The sequence below is a fragment of the Anabrus simplex genome, chromosome X (genome assembly GCF_040414725.1).
Source record: "Anabrus simplex isolate iqAnaSimp1 chromosome X, ASM4041472v1, whole genome shotgun sequence".
In the NCBI taxonomy this organism is placed as follows: domain Eukaryota; kingdom Metazoa; phylum Arthropoda; class Insecta; order Orthoptera; family Tettigoniidae; genus Anabrus; species Anabrus simplex.
This window is the reverse complement of record NC_090279.1, coordinates 203,412,449-203,431,359: the sequence shown is the minus strand read 5'-3', so window position 1 is coordinate 203,431,359 and position 18,911 is coordinate 203,412,449. Positions and strand designations below refer to the sequence as shown.

The 18,911-nt window shown below is 38.8% G+C and overlaps 1 protein-coding gene across 2 annotated transcripts in view; it reads left to right on the top strand.

The window, feature by feature from the left end:
- The window catches only part of Rilpl (Rab interacting lysosomal protein like), a 67,038-nt gene that overhangs the window by 36,099 nt on the left and 12,028 nt on the right, over positions 1-18,911 (top strand). Inside the window, exons 6-7 of one of the 2 annotated variants that reach the window (XM_067158576.2) lie at positions 2,775-2,897; positions 8,267-8,365. In XM_067158576.2, the coding sequence (XP_067014677.2) occupies positions 2,775-2,897; positions 8,267-8,365 (222 nt within the window). The remainder of the gene's footprint in view (positions 1-2,774; positions 2,898-8,266; positions 8,366-18,911) is intronic. The other variant, XM_067158577.2, reaches the window with a different exon arrangement.

The window sequence follows — 18,911 nt, the reverse complement described above, 5'->3', positions numbered from 1 at the left end:
TTGAACAAGGGTCTATAAAAGAAATCCATTAAGATCTTCTGGATCACCAGAGGTGTTTTGATGAAATATGAAACTTAAATCATCTGTTGTGCTCCTACTTTTAGACTAAGTAGATCAGATTTTTAAGATTGTAAGAATATCTGCATGATACGGTTTGTAGGGATGAACAACAGTGTATCCAATTTGTATTTACTTTTCAAGCTAGGTGAATGAAGAAAATGTGTAAGGTGCTGGGGTATGTGGGGAAAATACACGCATACTCTGGCACTGAAAATATTCCAAGAAACTTTCTTGACGTTTGTGGTGGTTGGTCTGTTATCACAAGTTTCCTTGCAGTGGGTATCGGTTTAAACACCAACATCGTAACCAAATAATTATGAGTAGAGTCTGGATTTTTATGTAATTACATAGTTCTTGCTCTCTTTGTTTAAAAACTTAAAAAGTTTATGAATTAGATTAATACGACCATTATATTCAAGTTTAATGCTCAATATTAAAAAAAAAAAAAAAAATATTTTAGAAATAATTAAACTTTTTTTAACACAAAATTCACATCTATGATGGCACTAGCACATTGCCCTATAGGCATTGTTATAATTATCACCCTATGCATTTAATTGGAAAACAGTATCTTGGTAATTTTTATGAAACTAAAACTACAGCAATTGTGAATCTTTCCTCTACATACTGGTACCGTCAAACGGGGCGATTTCGGACACAGAGGTGGTTCTGGACAGTGTGGTAGATTTGCTGTATTTTGTCGCATAGCAATGAGCCGCTGGTGCTTTGCATTTCCGCGCGCGTTTTAGTTTGTCCTTTAGGTCACGTTTCCCGCATTCTGCGCTTTTTATTACGAATAGACTTCATACTTTGAAAAATTTACCGTGTGCACTGGCACTGTTGAAAGTTCGTGCATTATCATTAAGTGGATACTTTCGATTGTCGCGGCCGGAAGGAATGCATTATAACTATGGTTCTTAGTGAGATCAACTGACTGAAGTGTTTATAAAAGATTGCTGTGGAATTTTGGTGTGATTTAGCGAAAAATAGTGTTTACGCACATTTTACTGAAAATTGAAAGCAGTCTGGGTGATTTCGGACAATGCCTAGAATTCAGAAGAACCCCGTTCCATTCCCAGCCGGGTCAGAGATTTTAACCCCAAATGGTTAATTGTGTTTGTTTGGAGACTGGATATTTGTGCTGTGCCCAACATTCCTGCCACTCACACATCACAACACATGGCAGATGCCGCCCACCCTCGTCGAAGGGTCTGCCTCATAAGGACTGCACCACAATAGCAACAGCCACACGACATCTAAAAGTTATTTAAGTTTTGTGATTTTAAATTTCTCTTTGCAAAGGGAACTTGAAATACTTGTCCTGAGTGGGCAAATTCATGATTCCAATATAATTGGTTCGTTATTGGAAATTATACATGTTCCAGCTAATTTTGTCTTAATGCAAAAAAATTAAATGTATCCTCCTAATTCCATACAATTCCATACAAAACATAATTCCATCATTAGATGGAGCTATAAAATTAAAACATGTTTTGACTCATTTGAGTCATCTTCAGTGAAATAAGTCTTGCCCTAATTTGGTAACCTTTATTTTGAGATTGCAATAAAGGTTAGCTTTCTTGCCTGCCTGGATGGCATTCCCAATACAGGATATTAGAATCATTCCGTATTGACAGTACAAAGCAAAAAATTAAATGGTTGAAACATGTTTGAATTTTATTGCTCCATCTAATGATGGAATTATGTTTTGTATTGAATTAGGATACATTTCATTTTTTGCTTTGTACCGTCAATACGGAATGATTCTAATATCCTGTAATAATAATTCGGTCTTGTTTGCCAGTGAGCAACTTGTAAAAAGCACTACAAGATCTGCGTCCAGCAGAATGGTCGCTGATTTAGCGCACAATGTTAGGGCCATAAATATTCACAAGATATGTATCATGAGAGAAATTCTGCTGCCTTCGTTGACATTTCCGTATGTACGGGGCTTCGTTGTGACCTAGACAAAACACCAGTCAAAGACAGTGGAAACTCTTTTAAAACATGGCGCCATTTTTACCTACTGTATATAGAAGGCAGTGTAATAACGTGAGGAAGAAGATGGCGAAGACTGGTTGGCTGGTTACTATGCTGTCTGTTTCGTTTCCACGCAAAATCGTCTATGCCAAATTGATGCTAATTCCAGGTAGACACTCTGTCCAACAACATATCAATGTTAAAAACATTAAAATATACAAATTTAGATTAAAAGAACACACAAAAATAGAAAATTATATTAAAATGTGAATTACTTCACATTCAGGTCTATAAGGATTAAATAAGCTTTTGTTGGAAAAAGAAAATTTCTTTAAGATATGAAAAATTAGTCAGAAATATTAAAGCTATTGAATTTTGATTGTAAAAGTAGATTTGTGGACCTAAGTAAACTCATTAAACTTCTGAGAGTTATTATTTGTTTACAGATAAGTAGCCTTTTTTTTTTTTTTTTTTTTTTTTTTTCCAAGCTTATTGAATTTCTACAAGGAAATTTACTTTAAATATATATTCACCTGCTCAATACTGTACAGTATTCCATGTAATTCATCTGTTGTAAGTTCAGCAGCCTGACATACACATGTATTTGCATGTGCACCACAAGTAGAATGTTCTTTTGCTTACAGAAGTTCCTCTCTCTTTCAAGATAAGCAAGACACAGTTTCCTGATGTCCTCTGTGATTTTTATTTAATCCACGCTTATGTTATGTTGGTAGTTACCGAAGATCTCTTCAGTGGATCGAACCTGCCACCATCGCGCTCCCTGAGCAAGCCCCCTCTCATTTTCCCCCCTCTTGTGGCCCTGGTCGGCCGCCGCCTGATGGAAGAAAACCCAGCCTGTAAGCATGAGCACTGCTCGATTGCATGGAACACCTGCATGCACCTAGTCGTAAGCTCTTCTCTTCTGCACATACTGACACATAATGTAAGCTCTTGTAGCCTTAAGGTCGGTTAACAAATGCAGAGTTTACTGGCATTAAAAGATGCCATTTTTACAGCATAAGTATTTATACTAACAGTGGGCCGATCTCAGAAACAATGACTAGTTTTAAGCCTTAGACAACGTCTACCTAAACAACATCTAATTCGTTCACAATCTTCCATTGTATAAACAGTGTTCAGCTGGTGTTAAGCTGGATGTTGTTTAAAGTTCCAATGTTGGTTCGAAAATGGAAATAGAAATATCTTTTTTGCAACTCTTTGCTTGTCGCAACCAGTGAATATCTTGCAATTTACAAACTTCATCATATAGATCATTGATACAGGTTAATTAAGAATTAGTATTAGGTTTAATGATCCACCCAATCACTTCAGTGTATTGAAGGTCTTGAACAGAACATACAGAAAGCAAGACTGAGATGGTTTGGACATGTAAAAAGAATGGGAAAGGAATGGGTAGCAAGAAGGGAATTAGAAAGAGAAGGTAAGGGAAAGGGACCAATTAGAAGACTGAGAAGAAGGTGGATGGATCAGATTTGGAAGGACATAAGAGACACTGGATTGGATGTGGCAGAAGTAAGGGAGCAGAAAAAGTGGAAGGACAGAAAGGAGTGTAGGAGGCTTGTTAACCACACCTGGGCGACTGGAATGGGACTTTGATGATGATGATGATGGCTAATTCTTAACCAATGAAATTCGTCGGTGCGGTGCGCCAAATGGTGGTCAGCTGTCGTCTCCCTACATATTACTTAAATATGGCTAAGAATGAATATGAATTGCCTGCAGATAAGAGTATCGCTTTCGATGGAAATAAAATCTCTTAATATTATCAGCAGTAAAGAGCGTCCGTGGCTCAGGCGGCAGCACGTCGGCCTCTCACCACCTGGTACCGTGGTTCAAGTCCCAGTCACTCCATGTGAGATTTCTGCTGGACAAAGTGGAGGCGGGACAGGTTTTTCTCCGGGTACTCCGGCTGTTGCGGAACGAACCAGCCTATGGGCTGACGATTCAACGTACTTATTACAATTATACCTTGAGAATTTTGAAATCCTATCACCTTGCCACAGTTCCCTTGCACTAGTTATAAAGTACGAAGCGTGATTTTTAAATAGGTACTGTTTCCGTATATTTCTGGTGCAGCACTGTGGTTGCAATGTTAATAATGTTATTGGCTTTACGTCTCACTAACTACTTTGACGGTCTTTCGGAGATTCTGAGGTGTCGGAATTTTCTCCTGATGGAGTTCTTTTACATGCCAGTAAATCTACTGACACGAGGCTGATGTATTTGAGCACCTTCAAATACCACCGGACTGAGCCAGGATCGAACCTGCCAGGTTGGGGTCAGAAGACCAGCGCCTCAATCTGTCGTAGAAAGACTTGGTGTCAATGAAGAGGTGTGCAAGGGAGAGGAGGAAAGCTATAGTTTCCTATTGCTTTCCTTGAAATGTAATAGCCCTCATTAAACACATATCATTGTCTTTTTTTCGCTCTCTTCTTCACAGTTCCCTTCAGGAAGCTGTCTGGTACAGAAATCGTACCAACTGCAGGCTTGTAAATTTTGTCAGTTGAATTTCCTCCTTTTTATAATTTTGAAATCTTGTGTTTTCAAATACTGAATATTTTAGCCTTGGCAGCAGTGATGTCGATTCCAGGAACTGTTCATAGTAGAGCTTCATTCTTTTATTCTTGTCTTTTAGATAAGATATTTTTTGATGGTGCAGGTATTCGCATTCTTCATACACTTCAAGAAATTGTATCCTGATTTCTACAAGCCATTTTTAGATGGTGGTGTCATTTTCACTTGGAGTGATATTGACTTACGAAAGAAAACTTAATACCTGAATTGCACACAAAGCCAGCTAGCAAATTTAAAGGTGGTGTCTGAATTCACTGAAAGAAGGGAACTGGTCCCAAAAGGTAGACCCGACTCCAATGTCCATGAATAGTGACACTAGTTGTGCTGCTGTGTTTCCTTTGTGCAACTGAATTAGAGCCACTAAACTCTGCATGTGTCGACCTATCTTAATTATGCTCTTTTATCATGCTAATGTCTGCTGCTGTTACAAATGCAAAATCCTGCAGTATGCCGTGGCCCTCAGTCAGGGCCATACCGAGGGGGGGTGGCGAGATTGGTCCCCAATAATGGAGCATGCATAGAGGGGGCGGAAAATGCAAGAAAGAAGCAAGGTTTAAGAGTTAGGTTGGTATAATGTGCTATGTAAATAAAAAAGAATTCAAGAATATAGCTTCTGTGGCTGATTACAAATAATACGGGAGTTACTTGTTAAGGTACAATCTGTGGAAGAAAGACTAACATCTTCCACACTTACGCTGTTTGGGCATGTTCAAAGAATGAATAGTGCAAGAATACCATGTGCTTATATGGATTCATCATTACTGTACCCCGTGGGCCAAGACTTTCACACACGTGTAACGACTGTCTTTTGTTTACTCGCTTGCAGCCTTCTCGGATAGGATGTTCTCCAGAAGTGCTCAGTGCTGGCAACCTCTGTACTTAGGAACTACGTTTCGATACCTGGTGGTGGTGATTATTGTTGCTGGATGTCTTGTGGGATATCCCTTGGACCAAGAGCTTGTTCCCCTTAAACGCCCAGGTGCACGAATTCCTCACGAATTGTACATTGTTTTCTTAATATGTTACATTTACTTGCACTTTTATTGTGCTGTGGTTGGAAACTGGAATATAACTTTCTCCCTGGGAAGGACATCGCGTGCCACTTTACAGTGGCCAATAGGAATACAAGTTGCTACTTCAGAAATGAAAATGGTGTGTAATAATCTTAATTAGGTTATAAAATTAAATGTACTTCTAGGGGCAGAATGGTGGGTTCCTAGACATTGCAATGAACACATCTCTCCTCTGAGATGCTTTCCAAGTAAGATAGCATTAATTTCCCCTTACTTATAACATTACAAATATGTTGGCTCACAGGGTAAAGTAATACCAAGAAGACTAACATGCTGAAGACCGGTTGGAAGTCCAAGAAAAAACTAAAGAAAGATGCAGGGAGCAGAGGATGGATTTGGTAATTTCTCATTAACAACAAAACACTTGTAGATAGAGACCGTTACAACCACCCTCCCAGCGTGCCAGAAGGGTTCAATGATGATGTAATGTGAAGCAAATAAAATATATTCTTTATTGGACATCATACACAAGTAAATGTTCAGTAGCTCCATAAACAATAAAATTTGGATTTTGTTTTACTTCCACTTTGTAATTTATTTAGTGCAGTGATACATTTAATTTGTTGTGTGCAATATTTTTCATCAGTGTAGATAAATAAATGTTTTTATTGGTGTAGTTAAAGCTGTTAGGAGTTCTCTTTCACTAAACCAATATACACTACCTGATGAAAATTATCTGGACACCCATCTGAAATTGCACTTCGACTTTACCCATATCATGTTCTGTATTATTGGATATTAATATGGGGTGGGTCCACTTTTTGCCTTTATGACAGCTGTAACTCTGCTGGGAACACTGTCAGTCAGGTGTCTGAATGTCTGTGGAGGAGCCAAAACCAGAGAAGGTAGTGATGTTGGACGCTGGGGTCTGGAATAAGAAGTTCTAACTCATATCAAAGGTGTTTCATTTGGTTCAGGTCAGGATTTTGGGCAGGCCCATCTATTTCAGGAATGTTATTGTCCATAAACTGTTATCTCAGTAATAATAATAATAATAATAATAATAATAATAATAATAATAATAATAATAATAATAATAATCGTATGGCCTCGGCTACCGTATGCAGACATTTCAATTTTACGCCATCTGGCTGTCTGCTCGTCAGTTTCGACGTTTTGTTTTACTATATGCCTACTAGATGGCAGACCGAGTAAACCATAACTCTCTTTGGTGTCTATGGCTGAGATTTAATTAATTTTGTCAGGTAAACACCAAATGTGTCACCAGATATCTTTTCATTGGAGTGTCAAATGGATTTTTTTCCGCCTTTCAAAAATCCAACCACCTCTGCCGGGTTTGAACCCGCTATCTTGGGATCCGGAAGCAAACACTCTACCACCGATCCACAGAAACAGCTTGTTGCTTCACAGATGTAGCTTTATGATAGGGTGCATTGTCATGCTGATACAAACAATCTTCGTCTTCGAACTGGTCCTCTACTGTACGCAGTATATAACAGTTTAAAATCTCATATCCTTCCACATTTAGAGTTTTCTTAAGTGCAACGAGGGGACCACTCCCTGACCACGAAAAAGACCCCCGTACCGCAACACCACCTCCTCTATACTACACATGATTGCAGGTAATGTTCTCTAGGCATTTGCCAAATTCACACCTTTCCATCAGATTGCCGCAGGGTATAACTTGTCTCCAGTGATGCAGCTCTTTACGCCACAGAAATGTTTGGCTTATGAGCAGCAGCTCAACCATTGTACCCCATTCTTTTTAACACCCGATGCACAGTCATTGTGCTGGCTGGGCTGCTGGTAGCATGAGCGATTCCTTCCGCTGACTTGTTGCGATTTTTTACAAGCACCCTCTGCAATGTTTGACATTTCCTGTCTGTCATTAAATGAGGTCTGCCTGGTTTTGGTTTAATATTACGATGTCCAAGACATCAGTTGCGTCATTAACACCAAATCTGTTTAGTCTTTCTCCAAAATTTCTGCATCACACACTCCTCAGACCATTTGCCCTTCCCCTTTGGCTGCGAGAAAGCAGTGCAGAGTGCAGTGACACAACATAGGTAGGTGAACTCCTTTTTACTGCGAGTCTGAACAGCAGAGTGAGTTGACGTCACACTGGCGGTTCCTTGTCCTCCACTGTCCTATACATTGATGTCAAGAAAACCTTTGTGCAGCGTTAAACCGCTAGCAAAAAAAAACAAGTCATATTAGCGGGCTTAATAATTAGTAGGGCATGAAAGCAATAATATTATTATTATTATTCACAGTTCATTACCCACAGAATTTGATTTAATATTATTTCCCAATTTTGTATATTTGTTGCAAGACTTTCTGGACATTGTCTTGTAGGTTTTGGAATGGTTGAAATGTAGAGTAAAATGCTTGCTTCCTTGGTGTTACTTGTTTACAGTTTTTCAGTCTCTCAAGCACCACTCAGTTATAACACCTATAACAGTATAACATACCTGCATTTCTCAGTTTAATAATGTGGGTTGTTTTTCACTAACTGAGTTGACACTGAAAAGGTACAGTTTCTTTCTGAATGAAATGTGCTATATTCCGTTAGTGAAGCGTGTTCTCTGCTCTTTCAGACCCACAAGTGAAGAGGAAGACCCTCCTGTACAAGGTCCCCTCCCGTTCGAGCCAGACGACGCTCCGTGGAAGAAGTCTGAGTCTGGGATTCGCAAGTTGTAAGTGTTTTTCTCTTTTTTAATTACATTTTAGGCACGATCTGTTAAGAATGTGCTTTGTATGGTTGATCCTTGCTTAGTAAACAGTGAGAATGGATTGATGCTTCTCTTTATATCTCGCAGTATTAAAGTTTAAGGCAGACTTGGGACTCTAGAAGATATTTTTTTGTTTTTTATTTTTCACGTTAAAATGTGTCCTCATCAAACTGTGCGTGTTTTCCCAGCCAAAGTGTCATTCTGCTCTTGTGAGCTATCATACCCGATCATTTATAATGTGTCATAACTGATTCATTTTGTCTTCCCAAAGTTTTTGTTATGTTTGTTTGCAATATGGATAAGAGATTGTGAAGACAACATTGTCAGAACCATTCTAGTTTTGGAGTGGCTTCTGTGTAACCTTCGTGCTTGTATTCGATCTTCGTCCTTTATTAGTGACCGGATCTTGATTATCTCCAGATCTAAATCCAATTGGTGTGGTTCAGATACATTTTCTCTATTTTATGCTCTCTCTCTGGTGCTCCTCATCCATCGTCGTTTTCCAGTCCAAGAAACAGAAAGGAACAAGTCCTTAGAGTGCATGGCAAAACTGTCTCAGCAGTGAGAGAGTCGCGATGGATACACTGAAGCTGGCAACAATAAACCAACAGAGCTTTGACCTTTTACCTCAAGCAGGTGTTATCTGTGAAGTGAATAGCATTCCTGCTTAGTTTGAAAATTGTGCTTTCAAATGCGATATGCTATCGATTGAAATGTGTTTTTAATGGAGTACTTCTTCTGTTAAGCTGATCATTTTCTGGAAAACTTAAATTTCTTGAATGTTATCCAAATTCAGTATGTTCTAATCACGTTACAAAGAGAGTTTGAATAATAAATGTTGCGATACCAGATCTGTATATAATGCTCTGAGAAGTGGTAGACCTAAAGTCTTCAGAGGCAAAACTAGACTAAATTTCTCACGTGATTTTGGTGAGCTCCAACGAGGAAATTAGCACAGGAGGCAAAGTTTCTGTGCAGTCAGCACGTAGAGTTGTTTCCAAGATTTTCTGGGTCTTTTCTTGTGAGGTGTTGAAAATTGCTTTGATTCATCTGACTGGACACATCCCAGTTCATTTTCGACTTGCCCAGTGGAAAAAGGCAATATTCCAGTTGCTTCGGTCTCTCGTTTCAGTGTTGAAATGGATAACAAAGCACAGCTTCTTTCTTCATAGAAACTACCACTTGACTGGTTTCACAGTAAAGAATTTTGTTCTTTAACTTGCTTTGTACCGGTGGCCTTGTCATCTCCAAATGTACTCCTGCAACTGAGCAGTCTGTCTGACATGATGATGACACATCCACAGCGGCGACTGACTGAGCGGGGAGTACCAGGCCTGTAGGTCTGCACATCTTATTTACAGTGTTCTCTATTTGCATGATTTGTATAGGATAAAATAAAAACTGGGTATAGATACGAAAAAGAATAGAAAGTATAAAAAGATAAAGATGGATACAGGTTCCTCGGGCTGCAGCGCACCGGCCTCTCGCTGCTGAGTTCCATGGTTCAAATCATGGTCGCTCCATGTGAGATTTGTGCTGGACAAAGCGGAGGTTTGACAGGTTTTTCTCGGAGTACTCTGGCTTTCACTGTCATTTTTTATTCCAGTAACTCTCCTCAAAATAATTTCATTTCATCTGTCAGTCATAACCATTGCTCCAGAGAAGTGTGACAGGTTTTGGCAGCTGGCACAATTCCTATCCTCCCCACTAGATGGGGGCTTCATTCATTCCATTCCTGACCTGGTCGAATGACTGGAAACAGACTTTGAATTTTCATTTTCAAAGGTGGTAAAACACTATGAATACCAGACAAACATAAAGGAAGGAAAGGAAGTTGTAACTTTCTTTTCCTTCTTTACCTTTCTGCCCAGACTTTCCCCAACTGTCATATGCTAGCCACTTTTTTTCCTTATTTTATAATTATACCACTGAGAAAAATTGTGGTACGTTAGAACAGGTTAAACATGGAAAGAAATATTGAAAAATTAATGAACTTCCAAGAAATTGAAAATTAAGGAACAGTAATGGAAGACTAGAAGATATATAAGACACCTTGCAGATAACTGTTTGTGACGTCAGTGGTGTTCTGTCCCTTTCTGTCATACCGTCGTCTCACTTAACCACACTTCCAATCATTTTCTTTTCCATTTCTGTACTTGATAGCATTGCCTCTACCCTGCCCTTGTTGTGGGATGAGTTTCAATTCTACTAGCCATTCTGTCTCCCTCCACTGATGACAGTTTGGTGTTTTGTGGTAAGTACAATGTCTTTGTTGGGATTAAATTGCTGTGTTCTTGGTGTATTCCATGTGCTGGGTTTATTTCAGCCTTTTGTACTGCGTACAGTGGAACCTCGATCAGTGCACTTTTCTGGAATTTGTAATTCCAATTGAAAGAGTGGTACCCTGTATGCCAAATTTGTAAAATGTCTCAAACCATTTGAATCCTCCCTTGTGATTCACCCGGAAATCTGTTTAATTCCTTCTCGAAGTTGCATTAAACCCCTTCCTGTCCTCAGCGGAAACCCAAGGGACCGGAATTGTATGCAGGATTCATTTCATGAAAATCATAAGTGCATACCATTAGATAATCCTGCAGTATACAGGATTTATATGATTTTATGCTCTAGTAGATACAAGACAGTAATCACAGACTTGTATACATTAGTTCATCAGCTCTGTCCGGCTCCATGGGTGAATGGTCACAGGGGCAGTGTTGCCAACTTAGTGGATTTTCCGCTAAATTTGGCGGAATTGGAAGACTGTCGGCAGAGAAATATATCATTTAGCGGACAGCGGATTTTTTGACGGAATTCTAGATTTATTCTAGTGGAATTTAGTGTTTTATCCATTTTACCTTTTTTAAAATTTGTACTCCAGTCTGTCTCCAAGCTATTCCGTATTTCTTGTCAGGAGCTAGCAGTCGCATGAGAAAAACTTGGATTTGATGTTATGAGATCATGGTATCATAAATTTGTAATGCGTGGGGAAAGGGTACTTATCTCTTAGTTGACGAATGACGACAGGTAATGAAACTGTGAGAGAGTAGCATTTACATTTATGCCATGAAGGTAGACCGCTTAATGAACTGGCCTGTTCTGTGTGTGGCCCTTGAGGTAGGGGATTCACCTAGTTTGCCCCCGGCAGTAAAACGCCTACACATTTTAGCTCGCCGGCTCGCAGGCAGGGGCTTAATCCCAGTGAAACTCACAGATCAGCTGAGTGCAGACATTTACTTTTTTATTATTATTATTATTATTATTGTTGTTGTTATTGTTATTGTTATTATTATTGTTATTGTTGTTATTATTATTATTATTATTATTATTATTATTATTATTATTATTATTATTATTATTATTATTATTATTATTATTGTTATTACTACTATTATTGCTCATTATTATTACTCATTATTTGAGATCGGATTTCTTGCCAGAATTTTAGCGGATTTTTGGTAGTATTTAGTGGATCTATAAAGTATAAGTTGGCAACACTGCACAGGGGTCCCAGGTTCTATTCCCGGCAGAGTCGGGAATTTTAACCACAATTGGTTAATTTCGCTGACACGGGGGATGGGTGTATGTGTCTTCATCATTCCATCCTCCTCATGATGCGCAGGTCGCCTTCGGTAGTCAAATAAAAAAGACCTCATCGGGCGAGCCAAACTTGTCCTTGGGCACTCGCAGCACTAAAAGCCATACGCCATTTCATTTCATCAGCTCCAACACAAATTTGTTCTTGCTTAGAACTTCCTCACAGTGCACAGTTGTACAGTACATACCCTTATTTAATACATTACATGTTTTATGGAAATCTGCAACTTCCTTCCTGAAGATGGTTCTGTCTTGAGTTTCTTTGGCGTTAATGCCTCCTTCATTTAGATCTTCATGTACTTTAAGCCAATGGGGATCAGTTTTTCATTTTTCCAGAAGGACGAATATTCTATACTCCCATCTGATCTTCTCTATTCTCTCAAGCAGTTCCCTATTGGATCTCATTTGGAATGTAAAATGTTGTGACGCTTTTGTGGGTCGTAGAATTTTCTTTCTCCTCAGTTGTGGGATCGTCTGTTTTGGCCAGTGTAGGGGCATTCTGGCCTGAATTGCTGTAGTGCCTCAGTTTTACCTGGAAGGAGATCGATCTGGACTTATAGGTATTATTATTATTGGCAGACTAAATCATTTGTCAAAACAAATAATGACTTCTTTGTTTTTCCTCAATATCCAAGATTCTAAATGTGTGATTGTTTTAAAATATGTGATAAAAGAATAAATTAGGGATGAATCACATCTAGACTGGGAAAGATTCTTTGTCCAAGAGCCATTCGCTAAGTCATCATGCTTTATAAAGCATTCGAGCCTATATTTTAGCTGTAAGATTCTATGAGAATGAGACATTTAGCCTATGATAGTATATGCTCCTAGTGTTGTATAGACAGTATTAGGCTCGCTTCACACAAGCCGGATAAGTGGATTAAACTCTGTTGCCCTGTTGACATTAAACTAGTTATAAGGATCTCAAATTATATTCTAAACTAGTGGTGTACCGAGCTGTAGTCGTAACAACATTACTATATGGATGTGAAACCTGGACACTTTATTGTCGTGACATAAAGAAACTGGAACACTTCCATCAGCGAAAACTTATATCCATCATGAACATCAAATGGGATGACTACAGAAGTAATGTGGCAGTTCTTGAGAAGGCACATATGAACAGAATAGAAGCCTTGATCGTCACTCATCGGCTTAGATGGGTTGGTCACATCCAGCGTATGAATGATAGCAGACTTTCTAAACAACTTCTCTACGGTGAGATTGGTCATGGCAAAAGGGATCAAGGTGCTCTTTTGAAACATTATAAAGACCAGCTTAAGAGGACTATGAATAGCACCGACATAAATGTTAACAGCTGGGCAACAGCTGCACAAAACCGTGTCCTTTGGTGCAAAACTACTGCAGAAGGCGTCTCACTTTTTGAGCAGACAACAAATTTAAACACATGAAAAGCGGAAACTACGTCAGATCCAACCACGTCCTCCACCCCCCTTTAGATGCGACTTGTGTGGCCGCATGTCTCATCCAAAGATTGGTTTGATCAGTCATCAACTACATCTCCACAGAGCCAACAGACTTTAACCCGGCAACGCCGTGTGGTACCCTATAGTACCAGTGCGCCTTACTTCTGATTTTCTCATACTGATCCTTACTCGTGCCATAAATCTGGCAACTTCGCGTTGGAGATACTCCCTACAATGCCTGACATCAACAAAAGGTTTTATTAGAGTATTTGTTTGCAGCAATAACTGCTTGTAATTTGAGATCGTGTTGAAAGGAATAAAAATGACTGCCCGTTTAAAGTAAGTTGCTCTGCTTTGTTTATAAATGTTGACAATACAATTTTGTATCATGTGGTTTATTATCTTGAAGTAGAAGTCCATGAATTGAAATAACATGCAATTGGTCAGCATTCTTGTGTTAGCTGTTATGACACTAATTATTCCGTTGGTACAGTACGGTACCGCACGGCGCTTACCGTACCTCTCTGTTTCTTTCCTCCTTCTTACTTCTAAGGCTGATTCTAAAGTAACAATTCATACTGTAGTTGCAAATAATGACTTATATGTGTCATAAAACTGTGTAATTGTAGATATTACTTAAAAAAATCAACTCCATAACATACTGAACCACTGGAATCTAATGTATTATCTGAGGAAGATAAAGGGGATCTCGCAGATAACCTTATGGGAGGTCAATTCCGAGCACCAGCAGAAATAGTGCTAAAGCAACAAATTCCGCACAGGAGTAGATAATCCATGTCCGAAAATGATTCATGGCTCTGAAAGAGAGCAAAATGATCACCTCATCCACCAGGTACCTGGATGGCGGATGACCCACAACAGTCCAATTCCCTAGTGCGAAATTTTCCACTTTTCGATATATGATGCCGACCAAAATATTTGAGGGTTTTTTAACGATGAAATTGTGAATTTGTTGTGCTCTGAAATCAACAACTATGAGCTCTTTACAAACGAAGAGTAACCCCGAAGAAATTAAAATGTTCGTCGCCATTTTCCTTCTAAGTGGCTATGTGTAAGTGCAATGATCAGAAAAGGGTAGGTGCAAAATATTTATTGTGATATATATATTTGGGTGGTATTTTGAAGATAAATAAATACAGTTGTTTACACTTCTTTTCTTCTTAGAGTATCTGACACCTTGAGATTCAATGGTCTACATCACTATATCGCTCCGACAAACCAACACCGGAGCTGTGTGGCGAACGGATACAAATCCCGCGTCTGCACAGAATGCGTCAAGTGTAGTGTGGGCATTTGTGTAAACTGCATTTTGCCATTCTAAACTAGTGAAAATTGGAAATAGCTGACTAAATAAGAAAAGCTGAAGTTTTTAGTAATATTATTTGTATTTCCTAAAGACATGTCACGTCTGAGCGAATGTTATTTTTCGGAATTCCCAAAGGGATATCACAAATAAACCTATAAACACCGTTTGTTCTTTTGTTTATTGCTCAGTAATGTGTAAGTGATATACTGTAACAATATTAAGCATTAAATTTCATGGTATTCAAGAGGTAACAATTTTTATGGTCCAACCAAAAGCTATATCAAGCACCTTGCGGTACCGTACGGTACCAGGCCCTCATTTAGAAACCAACGGTCCAATTTTTAGAAAAATGACTTTTAGATGTTCTCTGATATGTGCATGCTGGGAATATTAAATTAAAAAATGTAAAACCGACAATCGAAAACTCCGGCGTTCCTGGGTTAAGAGGAACTGCAGGAGAAAAACGTATTCTCGGAAACGAGTAGCGGACGACGACGAGTTGACTGATGTACGAAGACACAAGTGGATTGTGTTCACATTGTGGTGTTAAGTCAACCGGTGGGGGAGGAGAATGTGAGCGGATTTGCATGAGATTTAAATACATAAAATGATTGATCGATGTTAATATTTATAGAATTATAGTGTGTTATGTTGTGGACCCTGCAACACTTGTCTTCCGCACCCATCTCCTTGCCCCCAATATGTTCCTACCAAAAATGGAGTATTGAAGTTCCACTGTAATTTAGTACCATTCTGCCTTGTTCATGGTGGGTAGGAAGGAATGTAGAGTATATGTTTGTTGTGGATTAGTAGTTAGAATAGGAAATTTGCATTTTTTTTCAAAATCATAGATGATGCTGTAACGATTACCTGTGTAAAATAATAATATTCTTGTTTGATATCAAACTATGTTTACTGGAGTGTCTCATGTTATAGACTTGATAATTACTGCCTGTAGACTGTATCATTGTTACTGCGATTGTGATGATGCATTTAGGTTTCTTGTGTTTAATTTACTTTGTTTGACGGTCCTCAAGTAGTTTCTGCCTGTTTATTTTTCTTTAATTTAAACTCTCTTGCTGCATATCTCAGTAGCTACTATCAAATTGCTATCAATGTTTGTTTTGTTTTTTCCAGCAAAAAGTTGGGGTGTGGGTATTATTTACTAGTATGCATTGTAAGTCCTAGGAAGTTTTCATGCTGTTTGAAGCATTCGAGCCTTTATTTTAGCTGTAAGATTCTACGAGAATGAGGCAATTCGAAGGCCAATATGAAGTGACACGGCAAGGACAGGACAGAGTTCGCTTAACAAGGCCGAAAGACTGGGAACTCCATCAGAAATAGAAAGAACTATCAGCAATATTGGCGTAAGAGTGCTGTGTTGACATTTTTTATTATCAGAAGCACTCTGTTCCACATTTAAAACTTGTTCACCACTTGTCAACAAGAGGAATTCCTCCAACTTAGTCTGATAAATATTCGGACCAGCTTTATGATGAGAATGTTCCATAACAATATTGCCAACTTTTTAAAAGTGTGAAACAACCTGCATTTTTAAATAACTTTTTAGGCATCCATGTTTCCATCAATCATAATTTTGTATCGTATTTTTATATATCTTTTAGTTTTTAAGATGCCTTTTTTCAGTTGTTTAAACTAGCTGATGATTCTGAAAATTTTTTATATGACTAAATTTAACCCTCATTTTTAATGTTTAGTGTAAGTTGTATTGAAAAGGTGGACCCGAAAATAAAAATTCATTTTAATACAGTACTTGAGAATTGTTTCACACAAGGTGGTTAAGTAGATTCAACTCATTTGCCCAGAGTTCACGTACTACACAGCTGCTTAACAAACACAAACGCACCACGGGTTTCAGCCAGTGGTACCACACCAATCCTGTCAGTGAAGCAGTCTGATTGGCTACATTCAACAACTAATAAAATGGGAACGGGGCAAGAGATAGATTTGTTTTTTCAAACTGTTTATTAGTATGGCCAACCCTGTAACACTCATATACGTGGTTCTTGTTGTTTCTGACCTGTATATTGTCGATAGCTCTTGAAAACTTTGCTGATTGTTGTTCTGTAATAGCGGTTGGGGGAGAAATGAACTCTGTGTATATTGTTGCAGCAAGAGAGTTATTTATTGTAGACTTTGTAGTGCACATCCATTTTCTTTTGAGCCCCTTAGTGTCCATCTTATATGTTTAAGCTTTGAATGAAAGAATTGTGGTGTTTTTATTATTTCTGGTTTCTTTGTTCACAGATTCTGTATTCTTACTACATTTTCACAAAACTTGCTTAGTCCTACCGAGCCGAATAGTGTGTGACAGGTTAGCCGATTATGAAGTCTTCTTTATGTTCTCACTTCCTCGGTTCCACCCGTACGTTTTAAGGCCATGGAAATAACTTTGCTTTCTGTTGCTGGCTGCATTAATGTTGTTTTTTTAATCGTCTTTTGCTTGTAACGATGTATTGCTGAACAGTAATTTATTAACAATGGCAGTTAGTGTTATCTGCTGTAAGATATTGAAATGATGTGTTGTTTTGAAGAAAGTTGTGAAGTACTAAAGTGAGAGAACATTAAATAAAGCCAAAGTAAGATCATTACGAAAAAGCACTGAAGAGGGGACGCTACTGAATTTTCTACCTTTCGTGGGACGATTAATCTGTACTATTAACAAAAGGGAGATGGCGTGTGTGTTTGTTCTAGTTAGGCTCAAAAACTACCGGACCAACTGAGCTGAAATTTGATAAGGATAGAGCTTGAAATCCAGTCACTCAAGAGATACTTTTGATTTTGATATTCAAGGCTTGTTTTTGAAGTAAGGGATGTTTGAAAATAACTACACAATGAAAGACAATTTTCAAACACCACATTTATTTGCAGATTCTACATACTTTACTATATTTTTCAACACAGCCACCAAGTTTGTTTAAACACTTATCATAACTTACAAGTAAGTTTTTGAATACCCACCTGGTCCAATAACCAAGAGTTGATCTTGCGCTGGGACAGAGTCTGTTCGGCCTTCACCTTCACAGGCGAAAGTGTGTGTCTCCATTCCGTGCTCTGTTGCTTCGATTTGGGCGTGATATGCGAAACTCAGGTTTCGCCTCCTGTTACGATCTGACTCATGTCATCACCTTCTTCGGCCTATCGAGTCAAAAATGTCATCAAACACTCAAATCTTTTGTTTTTGTGGTCCTCCGTTAGGAGTTCAGGGACCCAACGGGAGCACAGTTTAAGTTTTCAGAAACAATTTTGTAAAGCACTGACCTAAACAAGTCGGGAAAGGCGTTTGAGAGAGCTGTTATTGTGAAGCGTCTGTCCTCACGAATCTTCGCCTCAATTGAAGCCACCAAATCGTCTGTGATCAGAGATGGGCGACCGGAGCGGGCATCATCATAGACATCACGGCCATCTTTGAAGTCTCCTACCCGCTTACTCACTTTGCCTTCACTCATCGCATTTGCACCGTACACTTCGCAAATCTGTCGGTGAATGTCTGCAGCAGACAGGTTCCTTGCCAACAAAAACCATATCACTGCCCGAACCTCGCACGGGGCGGGCGAGTCGATAATCTTGAACATTTGAGCAAGCACAGAGCAGAACCATACCGGTTAGCAATAGAGCTGCGAACTACTAGTGTCTACAACAAAATGGCCCTCACATAAAAAAAAACATTCTATTACACTGTTTTGAACTGGTGGTGAATTTTAGATGGGTATGTCCGATATTTGGGTAATTTTTTCCCTACATGAATTAAAATAACGGGCGAACGGTTGGCCCCATCAAAAAATGAAGTGCACAGTGTGGCCTTGAAATGAAATTTTCTGCAAGATACATCATATGGATTTTCTTCATAATCCTAATGGTTTTTGAGAATATATATATATATATATATATAAAATATGGCAACTATTATAGTGAAAATGGCTGAATAAATGAACTGCAGTCCACAGCAGTTCTAAAAAAATATGGATGACAGCACTTAGCACTCTCAACAGCACAACCGTAGCCTCCTAAAGCTTTCCGCAGAATGGCACGCTCATTCATAGTCTGGCCTGTTAACAAATTGACGATGGGCACCGAACGGAAGCTACTACCCCATGCAGACTGGATATTTCAAGTCTCCAAGAAAGAAATTACACTGCTC